Here is a 27,196-nt window from a genome sequence, read left to right as displayed (position 1 = left end):
TCAGGTGTGACCAGAATCAATATTGACTACATTGGCTTAATATGTGTACACATACAATAGATCGAGACTGCTTTGTCATTGCTCGGTGTACTTTAATATAGTTAAGACCGACAACTAAAAACTACAGTATATTGCAGTCACTGGCACATGCAGATGGGGACCTAAAATGATAAATACTGCAGGAGAAAGTTATTGAATGGCTGCAGAATGCAGATGAAATAAAAAGATGAATTTTATTAACATACCTACTGTATGGTTCACTCACGTTATATCGTATATTGTTCTTAAATTGACCGGAAAAGGTTTCTTTTATTTTGAAATTTCATGAAAAAAAAATTTTTTCATCGAATCTTCTTTTGAATAAACTAAAACTAAGAGCTGTTAATAAGTTAAACGCGATGTAAACTTTGGATTCGTCAGCACTTAGGGTGATTTTATCTTGTTAATATCTACCGGAAACGCTGGCGTCTCGCGAATCCTAAAAATCTGACTTGCGTAAGATATTGCGAGAGGATTGCTAACCAAAGCTATCGTGAACTTTTTTAGCGATTCCTCTTGAGTTGCTTCACCTGCTGAAACTGGGAGAACCAATAAACACGACCGGTTTTCTCTTGACGTCTGGTTTCTAAAAAAAACATGAAAGCGGTCCTTCTCGCCGCTGGCTACGGAACCAGGCTCCAGAGGGACGTGGTGGCCGACACCAGCGGGAGGTTCGCACACCTGGCTGGGACTGCGAAGCCGCTGCTGCCGGTGGGACACTGTGCTCTAATCAGTCACTGGGTCCAGGCTCTGACCGTCTCTGCCGCCGTGGAACATATCTTTGTTGTTGTAAGGCGATCCCGGAAGAAAAATACGTGATTTACATGTTTTAAAGTAAATGTTTGTAGTTTTTGTAGCTAAGTTTAAATGGCGATGTTATATTTCATACATGAGTCTACCACTTATCACGGTTTGAGTCAACTAGGGCTGCAACGATTATTCGATTATTAAATTCATCGTCAGCCTATTTAGCTAGACTGTTGGGTTGTTGTTTTTTAAATAAATAAAACAAACTGAATTAATTTTGGTTCAGATTCAGTAAGTTTATGTTACATTACATTATTTGTATTAATTGCACTGCAGTGCAGACAGAAAATGTGTATTTGGGGAGTAATAAGAAAAACATTTTTTTATTATTTATCTTTAAACACACTGAAAAAAAAATATATTGATTGGTTAAATACATGTGCCCAAAAAAGTGTCATCAGTTATCAGCTGCCCTGGTTTTGGCCATAGAAAAAAAAAACATATTGGTCAACCTTTAAATGTAAGATTTGGGAAACAATAATCTGCACTTTATGTATGAAACAACCATCTAAATGAAGAAATGTTTAGTTGCAGCCCTAAAATATTGTTTTAAAGCCTTAGCTCTGTTACAGTCAACGTGAATGATTTTCACTTCTAATTCTGAGCACCAGAAAATGAAATGACTTACTCTGTGATTCTCCCCATCTCTCTGTGTCCACAGACCAACGCTCTGTACCAGGCTGCATTTGAAGAGTGGGCTGCTCAATTCACAAACGTCAAGATTGTCAGCGATCAGACAAGAAATAATGATGTAAATCAAATTTTATAAAAAAAAAAATGTATCCTTCTCTTAACTATGATCTCAGGGCTCTAGTACAGTGTGTCTAGTGTCTGTGATTTTTCCTGGTTTTAAAGGCTGTTGCATCACATTTATCACATTATATTTTCATTATATTGAATACATTTGTGAAATACACTCAATATTATAAATAAAATATATGTATAGATTAAAATGCATGGAATGGACAAAATTATAATTTTAAGACAAATTATCTGTGTTACATATTTATAGGCAACATGTAAAATATCCTTCATTTAACATTAAAAAGCCAAAGAAATAAACCAGGTATTATCTGAAATTAAAAGTAATAACCATATTTTAAGCATGTAGCACAAGTCATAAACAGTAGATATGCTATTTTAGAGTGTATTGTCACTTTACTTTTAAGAAGGGCAGAAATTTCATTTCCAGTTGAGCCATATCGCCCAGCCTTACTTGGGTCAACACAGCAAATAAACCTCTGCATCAAATCTTCTCGTTCCACCAGGAGCGTCTCGGTGCTGTGGCCTGCCTGCAGCTTGCTGTCAAGCATTTCAACATAGACGACCATGTTGTAGTTATTGGAGGGTACGTTTTAAAGTCTTCAAATCAGAGACAGGCTGTTACAGCTGTGACATCAATGATTAAAATCTCTTTCCACTCAACAGTGACACCCTCTTCGATGACGATTTCAGCCTCAGACAAGTCAAAGAGAGGTTTGCTGACCTCCAAGCGAAGTGTGAGGACAACTGTTTAGTGCTGTCATACCAGTGCAAAGATGAAGGTGAGTTTTACTGCTGCAGTGTAAATGCCTCGTGTTACTATAACAATGCTCACAGATAATCCTGCTACTGTATTTTTTTGTGTCTGTACAGAAACCCACAAATATGGGATACTGGAAGTAGACGATGAGCTCCGCGTCACATGTATGAAGGAGAAACCTCTTCCTTCTGAGACCGAGTCAAGGAGAGCGGTAAGCTTATCATCAACATGAACCACATGGCCTATATCGATGTCACAAACGTATGTGAGACAGCAATGAACAAGAAAGCAGAGACAAAGTAGGAAGGACCAGAGTGACATTAGAGCTACGTTCAGATTACCAGATTACAGCAGTCATTACAAATCAGATTTGATGGTTCACATTCTTACTGCCCTCTAAATTAATTCATGTGCACATATTCATTTTTCTAAGCATCATCAACAACAGAAAAATACTTCCACTCAGTATTGAGAAGGACCTACTGTTGGTAAGATAAGATTCAATGTAGATTTATTGATCCGTTTTTACCCAATTTCTATCGGAAACCCGATTGCCTCTCCACATGTGCAAACTATGAATATTTCCTGTGAAAACAATCGATGGCAGGTTCAGGGATTTTACATAAAATAATGTTTCATTACGTTCTGGAATTGTTTTTATGAAATAAATACACATTAAACTTTACATTTAGTTTTAGAAGTTATTCTTTGAAAAATAAAATATGTCTGTATTTAACTTTTTGCTTTAGTAGTTATTCTTATGAAATAAATTACATTTTGTTTTATCTTTGGTTTTAGTAGTGTAAGCGAGCAGAATAACTCTATTTCTGATTAGGACAAGATACAATTTGTTAAATATAACTTATTTGGTGTTAATATAAGTTACACTAAATCTTTTAGTGTTAATTTAACACTGTCTGACTGTTTTACTGTGTATAAAAATCCCATTAGAACAAGTCTGCATTTCCTAAATAATCCATTAAAAAAATTAAATGTACTCTTCTGGTGTTACACTGTTAGATTATGACCTGGAGCGGTGACCTCAGCTAAAAACACTGATCTGAGGCGTATCAGTGTTTGCACAGCAGTAAGTGGTTGGTCACGTATTGTTAAGAGGTGGGACACGCTCTTATTTATTTAAAGGCAAACCAAGAGCCAAGTCAGAGCCTCAGTGTCACACGTCACCAAGTCTGGGTTTTAGTTTCAGCGTCAAGTGAAATACAAACTGCAGCATGCTCATGCACTACTGTTTCTGTGTTGCAGTGTCCTTGTTTCTATGTGTTTTCAAAGAGAAGTCTTCCTATGTTGGACACCTTCCTTGAGGAAAAGAAGGTAAAAAAACAAACAAACAAAGAAATAGAGCTCCGGTAGCTGTTGTCACACAATTCTGTCATGGAGTAATCGGAATCAAAATAACACTTTGTAAGGAAGCAGCGATTGTTCAAATCCATTGACGTATAGACCAGGCAACATATGAGACAATTTGTCTCTTCAAATTGAAGATGGCTGTTGCAGCCGGAGACAAACGTGAGAATGTTTTAGCAGATCACCAGAGATCCAGGGACAGAAGAGTGGGATTATTTCCCAAAATTACACTTGAAGCGAGCATAGAAACCGAGAGATGAGAATCCACAGGTAACGGATTCAGCTTGAGAGGTGATCGTTTCCTATCAGGTACTGAATCCAAAGCTAACTAACTTTAATTCTACATGCTTTTATTGCATGTGCAAGTGTTCTTCAGAGTAGGACGCAAGAAAGTTAATCAGAAAATTGTCGGAATAATGCAGGTGGGGAAATAATGTCCTCTACTGCTGTTTCCATAAGTGTAAAATACACAGCAGAGGACATATAAGGTCAGTTTCTGCGTTATATTGGTCACGCTCCGTGGATTTAAAGTGAATTCTTACAGCTTGAAACTAGAACTAGCACTGTTGATTTTTGCAGAAGCTTTTCCAGCAAACATGTTGGTGTAAACAAACTCTTAAAAAAAAAAAAGTTAAATGATGTGTTTTTCCCTCAGGAAGCACCTATTGAACAGAAAGATGCCCCAGGAAACTTTGTGTCTTGGCTCATTCCGAGGTAATTCTTTGTAATCCTACATTTGGACAGGCTGTTTGTTTCTATTGTTTGTGCATTTCTCATTTATTTTTTCTTTCTTTCTTTCAGGAAGCCAGTATACATTCATCAGATTTCGGGCCGTTTCGATGTTGGAAACTTGTCTTCCTATATTGAATGCGACCGTTACTTCAGAGAAAATCTCAAAGATGTCAAGTCTTACATGGTCTAAGGACATGAATGATAACAACGCTACAATGTCCAAAGGCAGCCGAGATGTGACATCAATGGCCAACAATCTGTGCATTTTATATTCAAACAATCCTTCAGCTCTTCATTACAACCAGTGATTTGTCTAACCAGTGAGGAGCCTTCTGCATCTGTCAGAGGCCTTTTCACGACTGTCCTCCATCTTGGCGATGCGGGAGCCGAACTGCATGGCTCTTTTGGGCAGGACCGCAGACGGACCGAGGCCCAGCTGTTTCGCCGCCAGCCTCAGGAGGAGTTTCTCTCCGACTCCTCGAGGAAGAGACGGATCGGCTTTTTCCCACACAGGCAGAGAATTCAGGTGATTCACCATGTCCTCGTCCAAGTAGGGAAATCTGCAGGACGCAAGAGGGACATTTGTTAGATTCAACATACTCTGAACAACAGAGGGGAATGGAATTTCGTCTGCTGTGCTCATGACAACAATATTTTTGATTAAATATTTTTGCAGTAACCTGTGTCTGTTTCTTCGAATAACTCACATAACAATTATTAGTCATTAGTCAGACACGATCAATACAGTGAAATATTGCGATATTTTGCATGGTGACTTGATCATGCAAAATCGCATGGTGATATCGCTTTTTGAGACATCACATATTGATTTTTAACATGTACATTTTTAACTGACAAATAGAGGTTAACCTTTTTGTGTATTAGAATAAAAACACCAACTGACGTTTCAGTCCTCTAGATGGTGCCAAAGTGGAGGGAAGATGGTCAAAATAAACAGGAATGTTGGAGCAATAATTGAGAAATTCGATGATAAAGATTAAATGAATGCCTGGAGGTAGATGAATAATTTTATTGTATGATACAGATGTTGACAAAGTTTATTTTGTGACCATAATTTGCAGTTGAAAAAAGATGGGGAAAAAATCCCAATATATCGCACTATACAATGATATAACTACTCAGCATATTGCAATATTGTGATAATATCTTATCCTGGCGTCTCTGGAGATGCCCACCCCTATACTGAGAATCCAACAATCTGGATTTGAAGTGAAATGGGACAACGTATGAGTCACAGAACAGAGACACCACTTGGAGTCTTGAATGAAAATCCACAAATCACTCTGACAATGCATTATTGTTCAATGGGTTGTGAACAAAATTAAATACAATTTCTCTACTCGGCTACCTCAGCTCACCTTCAATTACAGGCAAATATAAATTCATACATTCTAAAGTCTGGAAATGAATTTGATGAATAGCTGGTTAAAACAATCATCTCAAAGCCCATTGCACCGAGGACAGCACTGATGCAAATAGATTACTTTAGAAGTAGTATTTCTGGGACTCTGATATACATCAATGTGTGTTTTTCGCTCACTTTGGATCACTGACACAACTCTGCCATCTCTCAGGATCTTTGGTAATACGGTAAATGTTCAGAATCAATTTTTATGAAAACAGATGGTGAAGTATATACTGTATATCTACATATATCTATGGCATTGATCGGTGCCAGACACATCCTACCAAAACAGTTTTGGTTTGTTTCTGACTGTTGCATGATGGGGTTGCATGACATCAACTACCTAAGTTCTATCCATATATACATAGTTATACACACGCACAAAGCCCCTCATACTGTATATAGCCAGTGTTAATGCTGTGCTGCTGGTTGGTAAAAAATCAAAATGTACATCCACATTGACACGACCATTCCAGTCAATGTCAGTTTCTCAATCTGCTTGTTTTTCTTGGTGGTAAATAAACACTGCTTAGCACTTCTTCCAAGTGAATGGACAGTCAGTGACAGAGAGAGCAACAATCACAAACAGCTGTTCAAACAACATGCCTCCCCTCACTCCCACAGAGAGAGAGGGAGGGAAGAAAGAGAGCTGCAATCATGAACAGCTGTTTAGACACTAATGATTACTTACATTATTGATTAGTTGTTTTTCCCATTGAAAGTCGGGCAATGGGAAACGTCCACCTGTGTTTGCCAAAACTCTAAATTACGACATTCTAAAACAAACAACAATCTATTTGCCATTTGAAACAGGTTGCAGGTTTGAAACACCTACCTGGCCTCCTTCCCATGGTCTCCTATCACTCTGTCATCCCTGCCCAAATTCCTGGAGGAGATCCTGCCCAGCTCCATAGCAAGTTCCTGGATCAGTCCCTCGTGTCCGGACATCTTAAATCGAACCCTGTGCCTGGAATAACCTGCGAGCTGCTCGTCTGCTCCAATTCCTGTCAAAATAACCTGCAAAACAAGGGATGAAAATGTGAAAAATATGTGTTGGTTACAATTTCTGATTCATTAACTGTACAAAAATGTATTACCTATTCACAACAATTGAACCCCTTTCTCTTTAATATCCAAAAAGATTAAGTAATCTCATGTATTGATTAACCTTAGAGCTCAAGACCTTACCTTTGCTGATGATGAGAAAGGTCTCTGCTCATTGTCCTCCATGATGAACCCAGTCCCTCTCGCTGCAAACCACACAGCACAGCCGATGCTGTCATCCAGTACTGTCTCCAGAGGATAAACCAAATGAGTAATGCGCTCCTGGCGCATTCTCTGCAGCTCTTCCTGTGTTACATTGATTTCGACAAAATTCCATCGTCTTCCGGGATTCAAGTCTTGCAATTCCTTGATACCTGCTTTCCCAGTAATTCTGTCTGGAACATCAAATGGGCTGAATGTTCTGTGAGCAGCATCGTCAGGCTTAGAATCTGCTGGCTTATTTTTGGGCTTTTTGTGATTCTTTGTGGACTCTTTTTGCTGCTTTGGTTCCTGTAGTTTAAATGCCACGTTGAGGAGGTCGATAGGTTCATGAGCAGGAATGTGACGGTCGGCCAAAGCAGCCAAAATCATAGAATCTATACCTCCAGAGAAGAGTATGGCAACACTGGCAGTGTCTTTCTCAGGCGAAAGGTCTTGAACCTCAAAGGGCAAAGACTGGACACGTCGTCTTACTGCCTCACTGAGAACATCAATCAGACAGTTCACCACATCATTTTTCTCTCTGCTCGACAGCAGCCGGTCCAGATCTTTGACAGACGGCTGTGCGTGTTGATGAGTTTCTGTCTCATTTATTGACTCTGGGATGGACATATTAAGTGGACACACAGGTGAAGTGAGTACCAGTCCTGATTTGTTCATTATAGCAGTGCAGCCGCAAGGAACAGACTCCAAAACAGTTTCACTGCACAAAGATATGATACTTTCTCCAGCATACGCCCAAGGATAAAGCTCAAATGTCACAGTGCCAGCTTCTGCAGCTGCCTTAAGGTCAATCCTGTACACACCAACTGCAGGGACTTCTTGCCAAGCAAACTCATCACTCAAAGTGTTAGCTGCGACAGAGGTTAGGGTCAAAACTCCTGCATCAAATTTCCACAGCAAACTCCGTCTTCCAAAAAAGTCTCTTCCAAACCAGACGTAGTCCCCAGCCTTTTGGTAGTACACAAACCCCCACGGTCCTCTCAGGCTGGACAGGACAGACAGAATCTCTGAGGGGCTGCTACAGGATGACAGCCACTGAGAGAAAACAACAGTGTCATTCTCCTTTGGCAACACTGGCAGCCCATCAAAAATCTCCCCATTCCACACCAGCACGTTTCCACCACTGTCCTGAACAGGCTGAGGGGTGAGGTGACCTCTCATGTGCAGGACATGGGCAGAGAATAAACACTGGTAGCAAGGGCTGCTGCCTGTAACTGTGAGATCCTGACTCCAGTTGGGCCCTCTCCTCTTCAAATGTTCATGTACTGACTTGTCCCACTCAAAATGAGTGGGCGAAAGACTCAACAGACAAAAAATGCCACACATTGTTGTAAAGATGTGGTGAAGGTTGGTATCACATGTCCTGCAGTTCCTTTTTCAGAACATCCAGTTTCTCTGGAGACAGACAAATGTAACATGTACTCATTCAAAATCTGTCACTTGTTTTATTGAATTATTTAGTAGTTGACTGGTCCATACAGTGACATCTAAGTTTCCTAAATTTCTAAATCTCTAAAGTCTTATTTGTCTTGTTTTTTTCATACAGAGAAGCAAAGAAAAACATAAAGCGATCACATTTAACAAGCTGGAAAATGTTCCAGTTTCCAAAAACAGCTTCTTTTTCAGCTTCTTCAATGTGAATAGGTTCTGGTTTCTTTGCTCCATATAACAAAGAAGTCATTAAAACTGAATCATTTTTAGTTAGTGGACGAAACAATTACTCGATTAATCGATTATGAAAGTAATGGTTAGTTGCAGTTGCCCTACAAAAAGTACTTTATGTTGAGTTATGAGTTATGTCTCATCTTGTGCAGGAAGCGAGTGAAGGAGTATGAAAGATGAGTGAATGGCAAAACTGTAGGGTAAAGCAGCTTAAGTGGTCATCAAGACTAGAAAATTGCTATATAAATACAGACCATGTACCATTACAACTTACTTCTAAGTGTCTACACACAGCTGGACACCAGTCATTTTAAGCTTTAATCTATTCAAATTGTATGAATTCGAATTCACTGCTTACTTTTGCACGAGCTGAGTGTCTGTCCTCTGTCTGCCAGGAAAAATATCTTGCTGTTCCTTTGCTGGGTGTAAACTTTCTAAAGAACAAAATCACAAACATAAATGAGTACAGGAAAACCATTTAATTAATAATACGTTCTTATTGGGTTTGAACAAATCCACTCACTCTGCTCTTCTTTAGATTGGAGAGCTCATCCACGACAACTTTCTGCTCCTTTACCTGGAATTTAATAACAAATATTAAACGGACGTGGGTGACATTCGGTTTTTTTTAAAGTAGTCAGACTTTATGAAAATATAAAGATACAAGAAAACACCCAACATAGTTATTCTGACGTACAGTGAGTTAGACTTGCTATCTGAAATGTTCGCCGGCTAATGTTTGTAGCTCCGACTTTAGCCACCAGCTACATGTTTTCGGCGAACTGTACCTGTTTGTTCAGTTCCTCCTTCAGTGCAGAGTGTCCTTCGGAATTATCGTCGTTTTCCCGACTTTTAGAAGACATGTTTGTTCAAAGGTTTCGCTCAATAATAGTGTACTTAACGCTTGTTTTCCACAGTGTTTGTGTGGACCAGGACCAGACACATGCTGCGTGTTAGCATCGACTGATTAGCTTCCGGGTTATTCAGTCCCAATTCTGTCTGGAGATTTAGCGCCCCCTGGAGGCTTACATATCAATTTTCTCTCAAACAGCCTTAACTACCGAAGAGGATTAGAGCCACATGTGATTTTTTTGGAAACAAAATCTAAAAAATAAAGTGTATATACAGGCCACATATTAATTCTTTTTTAACATACTAAACTACTACTAACAAATTATCACATTTCCACCAACAATAGTAAAGGTGTGTTTGTGTATGTTAAAGATTTATTTGTGTGTGTTTTCCTCTCATATTAGTTTCATTTCATTATCTCTGAATTTTGGAGAGTGGGTCAAACTACCCGTTGGCAACCACAGAGGTCTGTGGTTTGTTTTATTACTCAAAACATTTAGTTGAAACAAAATTCCAAAGCCTATATGTGTGTTAAACATGTAATGAACAACAGTGTCATGTTATTTCACACAGGTAGTTGTGGGTTCTTTTTTGTGAAAATGGTTCAAAACAAATGGGTCGGTTGCTTTCATGACTTAAAACCGAGGTGGAAACTTAAGTCACAGTGAGAACAGCGCTGACCACAGAGTGACCATGCCTCTATTTGTCACAGCTCCAGAAAATAAAACTTGACCTGTGCCATTCCGGACAAGTCATCTGATATTAGTCCCTGTGTTGTTGTTTCTGGCTTTGGAAAACAAACTCAGATGATGGAATGAGGAAATCGTCACACATGATTTATATGCTCTTGCCTGTCATGCCCGGAGAATCACAAGGGACCGTCAGAGCAAAAGTTTAAAAAAGAAAAAAGCAACAGAATTCCCCGCTGCATTTAAATGTTTTTTTTTTTTTTAATGGTTAGAACTTTGTCATTCTTTCAATTATAGGATATACAGGTAAGAAAAAAACAGCGATGCGTTGAGCTAAACGCTATAAAAATGAAGAGACATTTTTTTAATTTTTTTATTATGTTATTATACATAATTATTTACCATTGATTGTTACAGTCTATATTTGAAATTATCTGAACATGTAATATATCGAGGAAAAATACTTGCCTGTGAAATGAAGTGGAGTAGCCATGTAAAACGTGTAAATCAGGGGCCCCAAACTCAAAATGAGCCGGGGGCCAGTGAACTTCTAGTCTGGACAAGAGAGGGTCGGGGGTCACTCAAGTCCAATCCAATCCAACTTTATTTATAAAGCAAAACAGCTGAAACAAAGTGCTGTACATCACAGATAAATAAAATATAGAAACATAAGACCCAATAGACCTAAAACAAGTGACAAAAGTTTAGGAAAAATTAAGTGTTTAGTAATTAATTAAAACGATATCTTGATAACCCATCATGGTGTTGCAATAAAACATATTATGGATGATATTGTACACCAAGTAAAACTATAATTGTGATGCAAAGTGAATTTGTAAATAACAAAGACAGACATTAAATCAAGATAGCATGTAGACAATTGTGTAATTAATACACTAGACAAGATATAATTAAATGGGTCACAGGACATTGACTAGAGAGAAAAGTCACAAAAGTCAATAGAAGTAATCCTCCGGTGACTGTCAGCTTCAAATCTCTTGGCACTCCACCTTGTCGTTTTTGAGATGTTTTAGTCCTGACCTGTGAAACCAAATAAAAAAACATAACCCCCCGTGAACCTGCAGTTCTCAACAGGCAAACACACCTGACTGAGGTTTCATGTTGGCATCCTGCCCCGCTGTGCTGCAACATATCGATCTGAAACAGCTGCTTATGTTTCAGTGAAAACACTGTTGTCATTTTGTTGTCAGAGAGGGTGTCCAGGTCCAGGTCGTCACGGACTCCTGACGGAGTGACCTTTGATGGCACACATCAGAGGACCCGGGGACACAGAAACAATAAGACCACAACACTGTTATGTTCCAAAAATGGGTGACAATAATCATCATAATCATTGTGTCTGGTGTTCCTTGGTCACTCGGGTGGTTGGTCATGTTTCTGTGTGTGGTGTTGTGAGATTCTGGGAGAGATCTCGACTGCCTTGAATCACTCAGTTTCATTGTGTGTTCAAGTGTTTGAACCAACATGGAATTGTTCTTTAATAACTTGTATCCCTGCTGTGAGACGGGCTAAAAAAAATATTCTGAGTGAACACAGATAATCTGGCTTCATTCACAGTGCTCTTCAGGTGACATCCCTCACATCCTGCATCCACCTCTATCCCTTCTGTTCTTTGTGGCTCGGTGAGAGTCAAAGGAGACGAGTCATGCTCATATTTTTGTACTGGTAGTATAAATTTAGCCCACGTAAACACCGCTTGTTGTTGCAGAGGCTGCAGGTGAGCAGAGGACTTGACACAGCAGCCTTCTGACCGCTGATGACAGGAGCTACGCCTGAGCCCGGCTGACACACCGGCCAACTAATAGTGCACTAATCTGTTTGCACCAGGCTCAAGTGTTTGCAGACTTAGACTCTGTGTGATCCTTGAATAGATCACAAAGGGGTTAGAAGTGCCTATTGTCACCGTGCCGGCTCAAAATATGTGCTTATGTTTACATGTAAGAGTCCGTGGAATGAGGGGGCACAAGGTAAAGTAATAACAAAAATGAGTTTCCACATTCCGCCACAAAATACTTGGACCTAAACAAAGACTTTGTTAGGGCATGAAAAACAGCAAGAGAAGATCAAATGTTATCAGCTAAAAACAGGAGTGGATTAACCCACTGGGGAGGAGGGGCCCCCGTTACCCACATTTTCTCCTGTGCGTAATTCTCGTGTGAGTCGTTTGTGGTCGTTTCATAAACCTGAAATAATAAAGGCCTGAGAGTAAAAAGAACGTGTGTTGTGGGTTTTTAAAAAAGGATTGTTCCCCCAGACTATTTCTGTCCAGGAGCTGTGACGTCTCAGAGTCTCCACTGATTCCTCATGGTGATGGCACGTCGATTTAAAACCGTTTTACATTTTCTTTAGAATAGAGGGACTCGCTGGGGGGCGCTGGTGCCAATCCCAGCTGACATAGGGTTAAACAACAAGGACTTTACCATTGTAGTTTTTTTTTTTTAACATTTACTGAAGAATCTTTTTACCAAACGTGTGATGAACAAACTGAAATTTCTCGAGAAAAATAAGTGTTGTTCAACACAACAAGTGAACAACAATATTATACCTAAGTTTAACACTGACACGTGTGCATTACGACATACAGATCACCATGGACCGATAAAGGCACACAACATTTAGTCACAAACTATCTGGAAAATTAACATATAGCCTTTATATATTCACAAATTCATCCTGCAGGCCGGATTGGACAGTCTGATGGGCCACTACAGGCCATTACATTTGATACCCCTGCTTTAGTGTCCAATATGCCAAACCTCCAAACCCGGGTCTTCTTGCTGCAAAGGCAAGAGTGCTAACCCCTATACCAGCTGTGTGGCCAGAATTTTAAATTGCGCAGGGAGTCCCCAATGGATTTCTAGTCCTTCGATTGGTAAATTAAACATGGGCTTCCAACGACTTATAACAGCGAAACTGATCAGCAGTGCAGGCGCTCAAACCACGGACAAAATAACCACACAAAAGATGGGAACATGAGCGGAGATACCTCCAGAGGAAAAACTGTTCCTATCCACAGTTCAAGGTTCTTCAGCTCAGTTCAAAGTTTGGTAGAACCAAAAGTGAAGGACCAAGGTTTGACAGGTATGCAACTTCGGAATGTTTCTGGATTGGATGGAGTGGATGAGTCAGGAGATCCAGTATCTGGAAGGCTGGATCCACATGCACCTCTTAGAAGAAGATGGTCTTTGCTTCAAAGCTCTTTATCACAGGATCAAAGTTCCTCTTCTTCAGGCCTGTGTTGATTTCGTCATATGAGATGAGACCAAACATATTCAACCCTAAGACGAGACGATGACGAGACCACGCCAATGTCCTAAAACACTGACTAAGACTTATTTGAACATGCCTTGTTGTCTATATTCCGTCAACAAAATGAGGAGACAAATATTCCGAATGAGTTCACGCGCAGCAGCAGCTTTACTTCCGCGACGTGCTGTCACTGCTGTCACCCTGTGGCTGCGACGCAAAACTACACGGAGCAAGAACACCGGAGATTTCTGCCAGAGCAACCAAGTGTACGACATAAATGCATTATTTAATTATTTTAGTTGCTGGGGAGAAGAAAGAAAACTCATTATAACAAGTGCCTTTTTCCCCCAGGTAATTATGACATCTGATCTGAAACTAGGGCTGAACAATTTTTTTTGTTCTTAAGGAAAATGATGAGACTTTTAGTCGACTAAAACTTAACAAAATTGTTACATGAATGACTAACAGTCTTGTGTATAAAGTACCTTAAAGTATGTTACCAGAAAATGGCTTTGATAGAAGTTGATGTCACTTTTTTTTATAATATTACTTCAGTAAAAGTCTTAAAGTATGTGACATTTACTGTACTTAAGTATCAAAAGGTAATTTTCTGATATAAAATGTACTATGTATAGAAGTAGGATTGAGCCATGGTAGCTCAGTGGTAGGGCAAGTTGTCTTTCAACTGGAAGGATGGGGGTTAATTCCATAATAATAATTCAACTCTTCTTCTTCTGATTTTATTTGGTCGTAACGATTAACAAAGATAGTTTGAGGAAATGTAGTAGAGTAAAAGTTGCTATAAATATAAATAACAAAGTCAAGTACAGATACGTGCATTCTGTCCTTAAGTACAGTAACAAAGTATCTGTACTGTACTTTACATTACAACACTGATGAGTAAATATGACAAAGACTTGATGCGAGCCAAGAAGCTGCAGTAATTATAGCTGTGATTCTGTTCTGTTGACATGGGCAGACAAATGCAAGTCATCCGAACACATGCTCTGTTTTCTTTTTGTCTCTCTCTGTCCCTGCTCACCACAGGCAGGGCTTGATTGATTGCCAAAAAAAAGGCTAATTGATAATAAACCACTGGGTGAAGGCATCAATGTCAGTTGTTGCAGTCCATGTTGCCAAAATGTTTAAACAAATGTTTCATTTGTGATCGCCATGTGGAAAAAAAAACACAGGTTCAGTTCATCTTTAACTCCTTTTCCCTATACAATATGAGCCAGCGTAAACATGTGAGTTACCCTTAGCTCCACTTTGGCCGATGACAACATTTAAAAAAAACTACATTTACACATCGATGCAACTGTAATATTTAAACTGCTTAAAGTTGTGACGACAAACAAATAATTGAGGGTAAATGTGTAGTTATCATGGAATCAAGTTACAGTGATGTTTATACATATAAATATGTATATATATATATGTGTGTATGTATATATATATATAAATATACATATATATTGATCAACATTTATTTGTGTGTATATATGTGTGTGCATATGTGTATAAATGTGTGTGTACGTGTGTGTATAAATGGGTCTATGTAAATGTGTTATACATTGTCAAATATAAAAAAAAAAAATCTATTATTAAATTAATCGTCTATATCGTGCACACACACACACACATACACACACAAACACTATAGCAGACAGCGCAAACACCACTAACCTCAATATGAAGTGGGCTAAAGTGACGCGCAATCGCCCCGCCCCCTTTCAGCTTGCGTAGTATATGGGAGGCTCGCAGGAGTCCTCAGGCTCAGGCACAACACGCACAGGCTCACAGGGCAGTAAACCGTACGGCAGATCGGCGCTGACACTCGGCTCCGTCCCGTGTTTTTATGTGACAAGACCAAAGTCTTCGTCCATAAAATCATTTCTTTCCAACTTCAGCTACAGTGTTAGCTAAGTGCGGAGAGGAGGGCAGACTGGAAAACGCGCGTCCTCGCTTTTGTTTTTGTAGCGTCGTGGTTGTGGAAGCAGCTTCTTCATCTGCAGCTCCATCTGCAGCACAAAAGACACAAACAACAGTGACTTGTTTGCCTTCAGGAGTCAGGACAGCTTTAACATGGATCATCCTGCAGCCAAGAAAACCTGCTGTGGTAAGATCGTCAACATAATAACACAATTACAAACCTATAGCTCACAGATTCTGCTGTCACTGTAGAGTAAAAACATGTATGAAGGCTGTGTTGACCTACAATCGATATTATCGTTATTAAAGAAAGAAAGAATATAACTCTTTATAACGCATTTTAAACCTTTTTGCTGTACTGTTAAATATTGTTATTTTGAAGTATTATTGCATTGTAGGGCTGCTATTAAGTGTTTGATCAACTAGATTAATCTGTTGATTATTTTCTCGATTTATCGAATAATCGTTTATATCATTGTATAAAATGTCAGAAAATGTCTTGTTTTTGTCCACAAACCAAAATTATTCAGTTTTAATGATTTATTTGTCAATATGGAGCAAAGAGACCGAAAAAAAAAATCACATTTAATAATCAATTAATCAGTTTGAGTGGGGGGCTTCTTCAAATAGTTGCAGATTAATTTAGTAATCGATTCATAATCAACAAATCATTGCAGCCCTAATTATTACATTAAAAAAACTATTTGCATTGCTGTTATTTTCATAATTGATTCACCTGTTGAGTATTTTCTCGATTGGAGTACAGAAAATGTTAGAAAATGTTGACCAGAGTTTTTCAAACCATAAAACAAATGTTTTGTTTTGTCAACAAACCAAAATAACTCAGTTTTAATGATTTATTTGTTATATGAGCAAAGAAACTGGAAAATATTCACATTTAATAAGCTGAAAAACCCACTCTAATTTAGTTTAGTTAATTTAGTTATCGATTAATAATCGGTTAATTGACTAATCGTTGTAACCCTAATTATATCATATTAAAACTATTTGCTTTGCTGTTAATATTGTTATTTTGAAGTATAATTAGTGTATTAAATTGTTGTTGTTGTTGTTATAAGTTGTTGACTCATAATAAAAACAAGTTCAAAAAGACAGATTACAAACAAGAAATTAAAATAGACAATAATTTAGGAATTCCAAACACACATAATGTGCAAATATGGCTCAAATTGGCTCAGGTTTGCTCTGCTCAGTTCATGTAAGTCAGGACAGTGAGACAGTGAACCAGCATTTAGCCTGAACATGAGGAGGCTGAATGGAATAATGCCTACAGTAAAAGGTGTGAGTAATGTAACCACATGTAAAATTACAATTATGTTAGGTTAATAGAACATCAGGTGGAGAGAGGGCTGTTCTCTTTCTACCCTCCCTTTCTCTCTCTCTCCCCCTCCCTCCCTCTCTCTCAGTCTTGATGATTCTGCATTTTCTCCGCAGAATCTGTGCAAGATTTCTTCACCTCGGCCAAATTCCTCATTTACATGGGACATGCTCTGTCAACGTGGGTAAGTGAGACAGTGAATGTTTAATCACACATGAGTGGACTGACGTTCACTGTGGTGACACACATGCATACATACACTTAGAGGTAGATTATTATTATTTATTTATTTATTAACCAATTATGACAGTTATGACAATTACCTATTTTTGTTCTCAGAATTCATTTCAGGTGTTTAATATTTATTTTACCTATCACTTATATTGAAAATACTGTGTTTATAATTGTAAACGATACAGATTGGTGAGATAGACCATTAATGTTGTCAATAACTGGTTACTGAAGTCTCAGTCTGGAGATTTTTTTGTATTATTTGCTGCCAAAAAAATGTATGGGCCCAAAAACCTTCAACACAATTACCTTGAGCTTTTTAAATCAGAGCTTGACAGTGTGTTCATAAATAGGTACTGGCTTAATTAAGTAGTACATAAATGGTTAAATACATTTTTGACTGCATATGGTATGAAACTGAAGAATGATTCATTTATCATTGCACACGCCCCTGAACTTTTAATTTATTTTTTATTACATTTTGTATTACTTTGAATGTTTATTTATACCCTGATTTACATTGTTTGTAAGTACTGCTTACCTACCTACCTACCTACCTTATCTCCTACCTACCTCCTTAGTCCCATAGTCAAGGAATGCCATGAATTCTATTCAAATAATAACCATCTTTCTAAACATTAGTGTTGGCATCTGTGGCTGGGAGGCACTATCCATGGTACTGAAAAGGCATTTTCATTCTTGTGTGAAGTATACAGTATGAGAAGCGTTATAGGTAGAGAAAATATCTCACTGGGTTACTAATTATTTGGGAATGCTGAGTCAGCATTTACAACAAAAGCAGCCAGGTTAAACTGAAGTGGTCCATATTTTTTTTCAGGCCATGCAGCCAAACAAAATGTTTATCCAACACTTTCACTATACTTTAAATGATTTGAATGATTTGAATTCTTAGGGTGACCGGATGTGGAACTTTGCCGTGGCCGTTTTCCTGGTGGAGTTGTACGGGAACAGCCTGCTGCTCACGGCTGTGTACGGGCTGGTGGTGGCCGGCTCTGTGCTGCTGCTGGGGGCCATCATCGGAGACTGGGTGGACAGAAACCCGAGACTCAAAGGTAACAGTTACACCCCGTTCAGACTGGTAAACAGGTTTTAAATCCCAGGTCAAATGACTCTGCGGTGCATATGCCAGTGTTTACCAGCTCTGGCTCTGATCAGCAGTGGTTTAGAACAGAAAACCTTCGTCTTCTTCATCAAATCCAGTCCAATATGTTGTTAGCATGTGAATAACCATGAGCAGCTTCAATACTTAAACGTTCATCATTTGCTGAATTGGAAGATGGATTAGTGAGCTCACAAATCCTGGGTCTAGCAGCAAATCTGAACCCATTCTTGGAAAATAAACAATTTGTCACAAAGAAAATGACAAAACTGTACAAAAGTAGTCATCACTTTGCAAACACTGTGCAGTTTTCCATCACGACTCAACCCTTCACTTTTAAATGCACCTCTTGTGTAATATTTATCCAGAGGAATATGCCAATGAATAATGAACTATTTTGTCAGATTTTTAATAAACGCTCTATCACTGTACTCCCACAGTGGCCCAGACTTCACTGCTCGTCCAGAACAGCTGCGTCATCGCCTGTGGGGTCCTCCTGATGGTTGTTTTCCAGTACAAAGAACAGCTCGCGAGTCTCTACAGTGGATGGATTCTGGTGAGTCATCTCGCCAAGCCCCCATCCAAATACGTAGAGTAGAGTTTTATCTTAGTCATGTTTGAGGACAGGGCACAAATGAACGTATTGTTGGCAACTGTGGAGTCCTGAAACTGCCCAGGTGAGTATGTGCGTTTGACGACGGGTGTGGTCTGACCCATGAGCGCTGATAATGTTGTGATGAATACTGGGAAACTCGTGAAACGAGGCCGTTCCGAGTATTCACAGTTCAGTCTTGTTTATGAGCGTCACGGCGGCTGTGAACCCGTCACGGGATGGCATCGGGTTAATTAGTGAGCTCACTGTGGAAAAAGAAAAGATATCGTCAACAGTTTTGATTTCTTTAACGCTGCCGTCAGTGACATCCTGACGTTATGAGACAGACACACGTTTTCAAGGTTTCTTTGCAGAGTAGGAAGTTCAACTGGAAATCTCACAGCGTCAAAGGAGGCGCTACTAATACTGAATATTTGAATAGCTTTATTATCTGATAGCTAGTCATTGACCTTGAACGGCGGGGGGACTCAAACTCGCGGCCCGCGGGCCACATGTGGCCCCAACCAGTCCATGTCCTGTAACCAACAGTGAACAATATTTTTATTGTAATAAAACTAATGACACATTAGGCTATATTTATCACATTAAACTATGAATTCAAGTTATTTTGATTTAATGTTTAAATGTTGTGAACTATCTGTCTTTGAAACGGTGTGCAATATCATCCTTAATATCTTTAATTGCAGTTTCAAATCACTAAAGAGTTAACTGTTAGACTTTCGTTGAAGTTCATTGGCCTCCAGGGTCATTGTGAGTTTGAGGCCTCTAAAATGTAAAAGGGTTTGCTCGCTCACGTGGGCGGGACAGTAAACCTGCAGTGTCCTGCAACACCATCATCCAATCAGGAGCCAGGATTATACAAAGAGGCGTTTCCTCTCTGAAAACACTGACAGCAGCTTTATCACAAGCAAACAAAGCATGAGCGTAACTTACTCGCGTCCTCGGGGAGAACCGAGCCCGAGACGCAGAGAATGCGTCTGAGCAGGTTGGCGTCCATCACAGGGTAGAAGTCAAGTTGCCAAGTTGAAAACACAAAGCCTTTCTGTTGATGGGGAATGTGTCCAGCGCTGCCCTCTGCTCATGTGGGAAGGCGTTGGGTTCCCAGAGAAGGGGGTAGAGGAAAGTGCCGAGGTGTTTCGAGGAGGAGGACTGCGCCGGTCAAACAGGAGATTGAGTTTCTGCAGTGAGAAGTCAGCAGGTTGTTCAAGGCCCGTCACATGACATGGCGCAGTTGAGTTAGAGAGGAATGTGACTCGACTTGTTGAAGAATGTTTCTGTGTGCAGCTGCATTATTACAGTGTGCATTACAGCTCTACAAACACACAGTGTGTCCCCGCCCCAAGACCCTGTGTCTCATAATCGGGTCACTTGTAGTCAAAGTGATGTATGTGTTACAGTATTTGTCCTGCAATGTGCAGTTGAAGTCACATGATATAAGCAGCTACTTTTCACAGAATGCTATTGATTGTTTTTCCCACAGGAACTTGATTGATTTTTTTGTTTTTTTACTTTTGGCTAAAACATGTTTGTCATCTGTGTATGCTACATTTTATACTTTATTATTATTTATACTCATGGGGAAACAAGTTTACAATTGTATTGTTTTTAATTTTTGTTCATACAAATGAGCCAAGTGAACTTGACTGTGACATATTTCCAAATTTCACAAATTCATTTTGAGTACTTTTTTGCTCAGGTGTGTTTATATAGTCGGTTAAAATGAAATTCTTATAGCCTCTGTATATACTGTACGTTTAAACATAGTAATGGAAAAAAAATCAGTGCTCTAAGGGGTTAATAGTGACAGTATAATGCAAATAGCAGAAGGTACAATGAATCTCAATGGGTCCAACTTTTTTTTTTAAGTCTCACTCTCCAACACTTTGAATAATGACAGTAAAAGTTTCAAGAAAATGTTTCAGTAAAAGCAGTTTCAGCTAATGTCGCTCAAAATATGTCGGATGTAAAATAGGGCATTTTTGGATGGAGGGGGGGTGGATTCTCTCAGATGTGGATCAAATACAATTAGCTCTAGTTCAGTTCCCATCACTGGGAAAATAAATCCAAGGAAGATTAAAGAAATACAAGCGATGTCCCTACACTCAGTGATGAGGGGGGTCAGAAGGCATAGATGAAGCAGAAAAAAAGGGCCACAAATAAATGCAAATGAAAGAAATAATCATCATCAAACCCATCTTTATATGTAACATGCGTAGCATTTACATTTTAAAAGTAAAAAATGCTGTAAAAATATAAAAAAAACGACAGTGTTTCACTCCTAAAATGCTATAAATAAGATTATTTGAGACAGTATTTGCAGTGTCTCATCATGTCAGAATTTGAACAAAGAGGTTTAAAATAACACAGGTCTTGGGCCAGATAAAACTGGTTTGCAGGCCGGTTCTGGCCCCAGGGCCTTTTGATGCCCTTGTGTGATCTACAGTAAGGGATGAGAAGTCAAAAAAGACAGGGGGACCATAGATCTAGTTTGTATTTGAAGTAACAGGATCGCTGTGTGTGCTCAGATTAAATATGTCACTCATTGTCACTAACAATGGATCTCTATGGCAGCTCTAAGGAGAATAAACGCAGCATTCCATTAGTGTCTGAGTCGACCGCGTGCGTTCCTGTGAAGTCGGAAAAACCCATAGATGCAAACGTATCACGGGCAAAACCACGGCACACACACAAACAGCGAAGCAGCTGTTTTACTGTCAAGCAAATATGACAGAAGTACAATTAACAGTGAGAGTAGCTGTTGGCAGCGATCCTGGAATCCCATGTCAGAGTTTTTGACTTTCTGAGTTGAAAATTTGTCAAGTTCCGAACACACACGCACTTTTTTTGTTTTTTTGGATTAATTTACCTCAAGGTTGCAAGTGACGATTATTAGTTAATGAGTCAATTATTTCTTTGATTAACTGATTAATGGTTTGATCCATAGAATGTTAGAAAACTATGATAAATGTTTCTCAAATTTCAAAAGGACAACATTTTTGGAAGAAGAAAACCAACCCTAAACCGATCAATAATCAAAATAGTTGTGTTCATTTAAGCAAGTGAGTAATAATTGATGAATAGTTGTAGGTGTTATTTATTTATGGCAGTTGTTGGACTCTGACAACTGTAACTGTACAAGTCCATTTAGAAAACTTTATCTGTATCATAACTGGTTTTGTTCTTTATCCTGTATTTTATTGGTTGGGTGCTGTTTTTTAATTCATTTGATGTGTATGATAGTCATATACAAGAATAGTTTATACTGGATAAAATGGAACCAGAACCTGAACAGGCATGTTTGTGTTTTTGGGTTGTTGTTTTCTATTAGACCATTTGCTACATTCTGGTCATCACCATCGCCAACATCGCCAACCTTGCGAGCACGGCGACGTCCATCACCATCCAGAGGGACTGGGTCGTGGTCGTGGCCGGTCAGGACAGCAGCAAGTTGGCAGGTCGGTGCTTGTTTGCCGGCTGCACGGATTTGTTGGCCACATGTGACCTGTTATCTGAAAGTGTTTCAGTGGAGCAGACTTTGAATCCTGGACGCTGACGCACTCTCATTTTTACCTCTTATATGGCTACAGTTTCCCCTGATTGTAAGCCATTTAAAAGATTTGCTGTAATGGTGTAACACATTCTCAGCAGTTATGAAGCTGGTCGCCCTTATCAGTCTTTTAAGTACTGTTGTAATAAGAAAAAGTGCTCCAATACGATTGTGTTTAACTGTGTCAAATTAGGAGGACCCATTCAATTAATATTGTCCTGTATCCTTTGTATCAAACAGACATGAATGCCACTGTGAGGATTATTGACCAGTTGACCAACATCCTGGCTCCAATGCTGGTGGGTCAGATAATGGCCTTTGGCTCTCATTTCATTGGCTGTGGTTTCATCTCTGGATGGAACCTGTGCTCCATGTGTTTGGAGTACACACTGCTGTGGAAGGTCTACCAGAAGACGCCGGCGTTGGCCATGAAGGGTGGACAGAAGGAGTCGGGGCAGGAGCTGAAACAGCTGAATAACCAAAAAGGTAGCTACTAAAACCTGCATCTGAACTTATCAGGTATGGAGAGAGTTTGCTGGCTTCTTCACTGATTTGTCTCTCTGTCATTTGCAGACTTGGAGAACGGCCAGAATCCAGAGGAATCTTCTCAGCCTCTGATGAACGAAGCCTCAATGGTGGAGAAGGCCGACTCTTCCAAAGAGCAGAGTTGTTGCTACCAGGTGACCGAACCCCTGCGCACCCTCAAGAGCGGCTGGGTGGCTTACTACAATCAGAACATCTTTCTGGCTGGGTTGTCCCTGGCTTGCCTCTACATGACGGTACTGGGGTTCGACTGCATCACCACTGGTTACGCCTACACACAGGGGCTCAACGGCTCAGTGCTCAGCCTACTAATGGGAGCTTCGGCTGTGTTCGGTATCTGCGGCACTGTCGCCTTCACTTGGATTCGCAAGAAGTGCGGCTTGATTCGCACCGGCTTCATCTCAGGCGTGGCTCAGCTGTCCTGCCTCCTGCTGTGTGTGGCCTCCGTGTTCACACCCGGCAGCCCCTTCAACCTGAATGTGTCACCTTTCCAGGACCTCTACTCTCACTTAATGGGAGAGACGACTCTGCTCGAACCTGACCACAACATTCACGTGGGGGTCAATGCCACCAGTTCTGCCCCGTCTGAAGAGCTGCCAACACCTCTGGAGTCTTACATATCCGTCAGTCTGTTGTTTGCTGGCGTCATCGCTGCTAGAGTTGGTGAGTGAAACTGTTTTGTTCTCCAGATCTTGTGGTAGCAGTGGTTGACTTGATGTAATTATACTTTGATGATCCATTTCCAAGAAAGCAAATGGTGCAAAGTCAAAAAAGTTGCGGCTTGTTAGTTTTATTTAATGGAGATTGTAAAGTTTTCATGGAATGTTCACGTCCTCTCATAAGATCATAAAAGGTTGTCTTCCAAATGATGTTCTTAAGGTAAATTAAGCAGGTGCAAGCAGGTTGAACTTTTTAACAAGTCATCGGAATTTCACTCCAGATCTATGGATCCGTCAGAGCAATATCTGCAACCTTTGATACCGGTTATATGGCCTGATCTTTCCTGTGACACTGTTCTGTTGAGTTCCAGTCATTTTAATGTGGCTGTAAAAATGTCATCAACACTGACTGTTGATCTCTGTCCTGCAGGACTATGGTCCTTTGACCTGACAGTGACCCAGCTCATCCAGGAGAACGTAATCGAGTCGGAGCGAGGTGTGATCAACGGTGTCCAAAACTCCATGAATTACCTCTTAGACCTGCTGCACTTCATCATGGTGATTCTGGCTCCAAACCCAGAGGCCTTCGGCCTGCTGGTCATCATCTCTGTCTCCTTTGTGGCCATTGGTCACGCCATGTACTTCAGGTTTGCTTTCAAGAGCCTGGGTACCCGCCTCTTCCTCTGCTGCTCACCAGAGCAGAAGGTGGAGACGGCGGAAAGCCCCTCACTTCCTACCACCGTCTAACCAGGTTAAAGAGACTCTGTCCAGGGTACATATTTCACAAAGCCTTACCCAAACCTTGCATCTTATTTATCTTACTAACACCATAGCTTGTAGCTGGCAGAATGCTAATGCTAACACAAACCAGAACTTAACATGTAGGCGGCAAGTAGAGGTTACAGTCCTAAAGAAATGGAATCTGTAGAATTTTTTTCTAGACGCAGCAGGGGTTTCGCTAACTTTCACCTGCTGCTCCATGCTACGTAGCACATGCCTCACATACGTCACAAAGGATCCTATTAAAGGTTTGTAAATGGATTCTTCAGCGAACAAACGTATCAAGACGAGGGAGAAATGTTGCAGGGAGGCGAGCACATGAGGCTGGACACCTTTCAGTGACACCACTGGTGCTGTAGCCCGCCGCCGTGTGTGCTAGCTGTTAGCCTGCGTCAGCTAACGCGTCCATGTATGAAGAGCAGGTTGTGGACGTCTTTTTATGTGAGCGAACACAAAGCTGGGATTCAGTGTCTTTAATGCGTGGTTATAAGGGTTATGCAATTAACTGTATTTATTCAGGAAGAGCAAACAGTGGTTGCTGTTTTTTTTTTTTTTGTTTTTTTTCATATAGTAACTGTATCATCAGTATTGTCGCGCGCTCATGATTGTGCCATAAGAATACAAAGAAATCCTATGCACCCTTATCAACAGTTATCTCACTTACCAAAGTCTATGTGGTGTAAAAGGCAGTGAAAGGAAGCCAGTTATCTGTCTGAAGCATTGCAAATATATCACGGGAAAGACGTGCAAGTTCAATAATGCTTCGGTATAACCATCGGAATTATTTTAACCCGCTCTGAGATTGTACTTCCTGTTAGTTTACATCAGTAGATTAATTTAGTCACCTTTTATGATTTGTTTCTTTTGAGTTTTTATTTTTTTTAATCTTGATTGTTGTTACACAGGCACTTTAAGTGATTGACGTGTGTCATTACACCCACTGCATGATCAGGTATTTGATCAATATTTTTGCACAAGGGTGGAAGTCCTGACCCACCCACCCATTTCAGTCCCTCATCGTTCTGTTCTCCAGTCTGTTCAGGCGCTGCATTCAAAAAAAGGCACATAGTGGAACACTCGGCACCACACAGAAAAACTGGATCAGCCCTGAGTTTAAATCACACAGCCCCTATTACTCAGGAAGTCGTTATTCTTATTTAAAGTGATAGTTTTTTTTAAGGTTGTATGAGGTAAAAGCTGATTTTAGACACTCAAGTTCACTTAAGTTTAAGGCACAATTAACATATTTGCTGTTTAAACTCACCATTTGACGTGAAGTCTTTTCAGGACGGGAAGTGACCCCACACCAAAGCCCGTAGATAAAACCGGTGATTTTACATCACGGCACAGAGGGGTTTTGTTGATCCACCGCTGCCCCCATCTGTAAATTTAAAAAAATTGTTATCTTTGGCATTTGAAATACTTTTCATTTTACCCAAGTGACACAAACTTACCAGACGAGGCAGCAGTGGACCAGCAGCTCCTGTTCCGCTGGAGGGTAAAAAACGCTGATTTTCGGCATGGACTTTGGTGCAGGAGAGTAAGTGAATTACAAACTGAGAAAAACTTCAGTTTTAAGTCATAAAAGGCTGTCAAATGGTGTCAAACAGGTATCTTTGGCGTAGACAGTGTAGAGAGTGAAGCTGAGAGGCAGGGCCTGCACGGCGCAGTCAGTACCTCATACAACCACTCTTCAAAAAACCTTTTTTAGCACTGCCATAAGGTTACGTCCACTCTATTCTGTTGACTTCTCTGACTTCACAGCACCAGTGTAGGAAAATGTAAAAGTATATATATATAAAAAATAACAGACCTCAAGAAAAGAAGTGCATTGAAGCTTTCTGCAGGCTGCCTTTCCTGTGATGGGATTTAACTGATCAGACGTCGCTGTAGTAGCCCAGAAAAATCACTGACACCGGGAAAGTTCGCCTTTCATTAAACAAAGGTTAATTTCATTTACATTTGTAACTATAAGCTCGGTTTGACAGCTGTCGAACGCACACACACACACACACACGAGTGGGTACTTCAAGAATTAATAGCCACACCCGAGTCTCTGTAGGGAATATTTGGGAAATGGCGAGGAAGGAGGGAATGTTTGGCTTGGACACAGATGGAGTGGCAGCAGGTGTAGGGAAACAGAGGGGCTACTTTTTAGCCTCTCATTCTCACGAAAAACTGGTGGAAGACATGGTGCTGAGTCAGGAGTTCCATGGTTTGCTTGTCCCGCCGAGGTTTTCTGTAACCACAAACTCAGTCCTGGCATGAGAACAATGCCATTCAGTTAGTCTGCTGATTCAGGAATATCTCACACACACACACACACACATATGGCCTTACATACAGGTTTAATGTAAATAACTGTCAAGTCTGTTTGAAATTACATGAATATACATTTGTAAAAAACAAAAATGTCATGCTGTGCTGTTTGTCTGAAAACCTTTTTTTTGTACGTGTTTTATATACTTAGAGTTAACGTGTTCTGGAAATTGTTTGAAATTTGTGTATATCTTCTGTCACACACGTAAACACATCAGTGTTATAGCTAAATCATGAAAGAAATCAAATTCATATTTTCATAGTAATCGCACTCCATTCAATATAAGGATGTTGGCTCTGCTTGTACATTTCCTTTTTTTTTTTTGAATAAAGAAAACCTTCACAATCACCCGTCTTGTGTGTGTGTGTGTGTCATGTTTCATGTTCTCACTTGGGTTGTGGACACATGAGGATTTCTACTGTATGTCCTGTCTGGAACGCGATGATCTGGACGTACGAGTCTGCTGACAAGACACAGAGCGG

The 27,196-nt window shown here is 40.0% G+C and overlaps 3 protein-coding genes across 4 annotated transcripts; 2 read left to right on the top strand and 1 right to left on the bottom strand.

The window, feature by feature from the left end:
- The first annotated feature begins 336 nt into the window (after positions 1–336).
- Positions 337–5,144, top strand: zgc:136439 (uncharacterized protein LOC678627 homolog). Its single transcript, XM_058652464.1, has 8 exons — positions 337–828; positions 1,508–1,597; positions 2,115–2,194; positions 2,275–2,390; positions 2,482–2,579; positions 3,632–3,700; positions 4,389–4,447; positions 4,535–5,144. Exons 1-8 carry the CDS (start codon positions 637–639, stop codon positions 4,653–4,655), a joined length of 825 nt encoding a protein of 274 aa, XP_058508447.1. The 5' UTR covers positions 337–636; the 3' UTR covers positions 4,656–5,144.
- asnsd1 (asparagine synthetase domain containing 1) lies at positions 4,779–9,253 on the bottom strand. 2 transcript variants are annotated; one of them, XM_058652459.1, is made up of 5 exons: positions 9,178–9,253; positions 7,080–8,552; positions 6,727–6,908; positions 6,583–6,635; positions 4,936–5,025 (listed from the first exon to the last, which is right to left on the bottom strand). In XM_058652459.1, the coding sequence occupies exons 2-4, from the start codon at positions 8,481–8,483 to the stop codon at positions 6,584–6,586; spliced, it is 1,638 nt and encodes a 545-aa protein (XP_058508442.1). In that variant the 5' UTR covers positions 8,484–8,552; positions 9,178–9,253; the 3' UTR covers positions 4,936–5,025; position 6,583. The 2 variants fall into 2 exon arrangements, with proteins under 2 accessions (XP_058508441.1, XP_058508442.1); XM_058652458.1 differs by lacking the exon at positions 6,583–6,635 and having other exon boundaries at positions 4,779–5,025.
- Positions 9,254–13,681: 4,428 nt separating this feature from the next.
- Positions 13,682–25,603, top strand: slc40a1 (solute carrier family 40 member 1). The gene is made up of 9 exons (XM_058622298.1): positions 13,682–13,896; positions 15,697–15,749; positions 17,018–17,085; positions 18,046–18,205; positions 18,693–18,808; positions 22,194–22,320; positions 22,653–22,898; positions 22,986–23,618; positions 24,045–25,603. Exons 1-9 carry the CDS (start codon positions 13,724–13,726, stop codon positions 24,359–24,361), a joined length of 1,893 nt encoding a protein of 630 aa, XP_058478281.1. The 5' UTR covers positions 13,682–13,723; the 3' UTR covers positions 24,362–25,603.
- Positions 25,604–27,196: the final 1,593 nt, after the last annotated feature.

The sequence above is a fragment of the Solea solea genome, chromosome 2 (genome assembly GCF_958295425.1).
Source record: "Solea solea chromosome 2, fSolSol10.1, whole genome shotgun sequence".
NCBI lineage: Eukaryota > Metazoa > Chordata > Actinopteri > Pleuronectiformes > Soleidae > Solea > Solea solea.
Note: the sequence above shows the minus strand (reverse complement) of the source record. Positions and strands in the feature narration are given on the sequence as shown.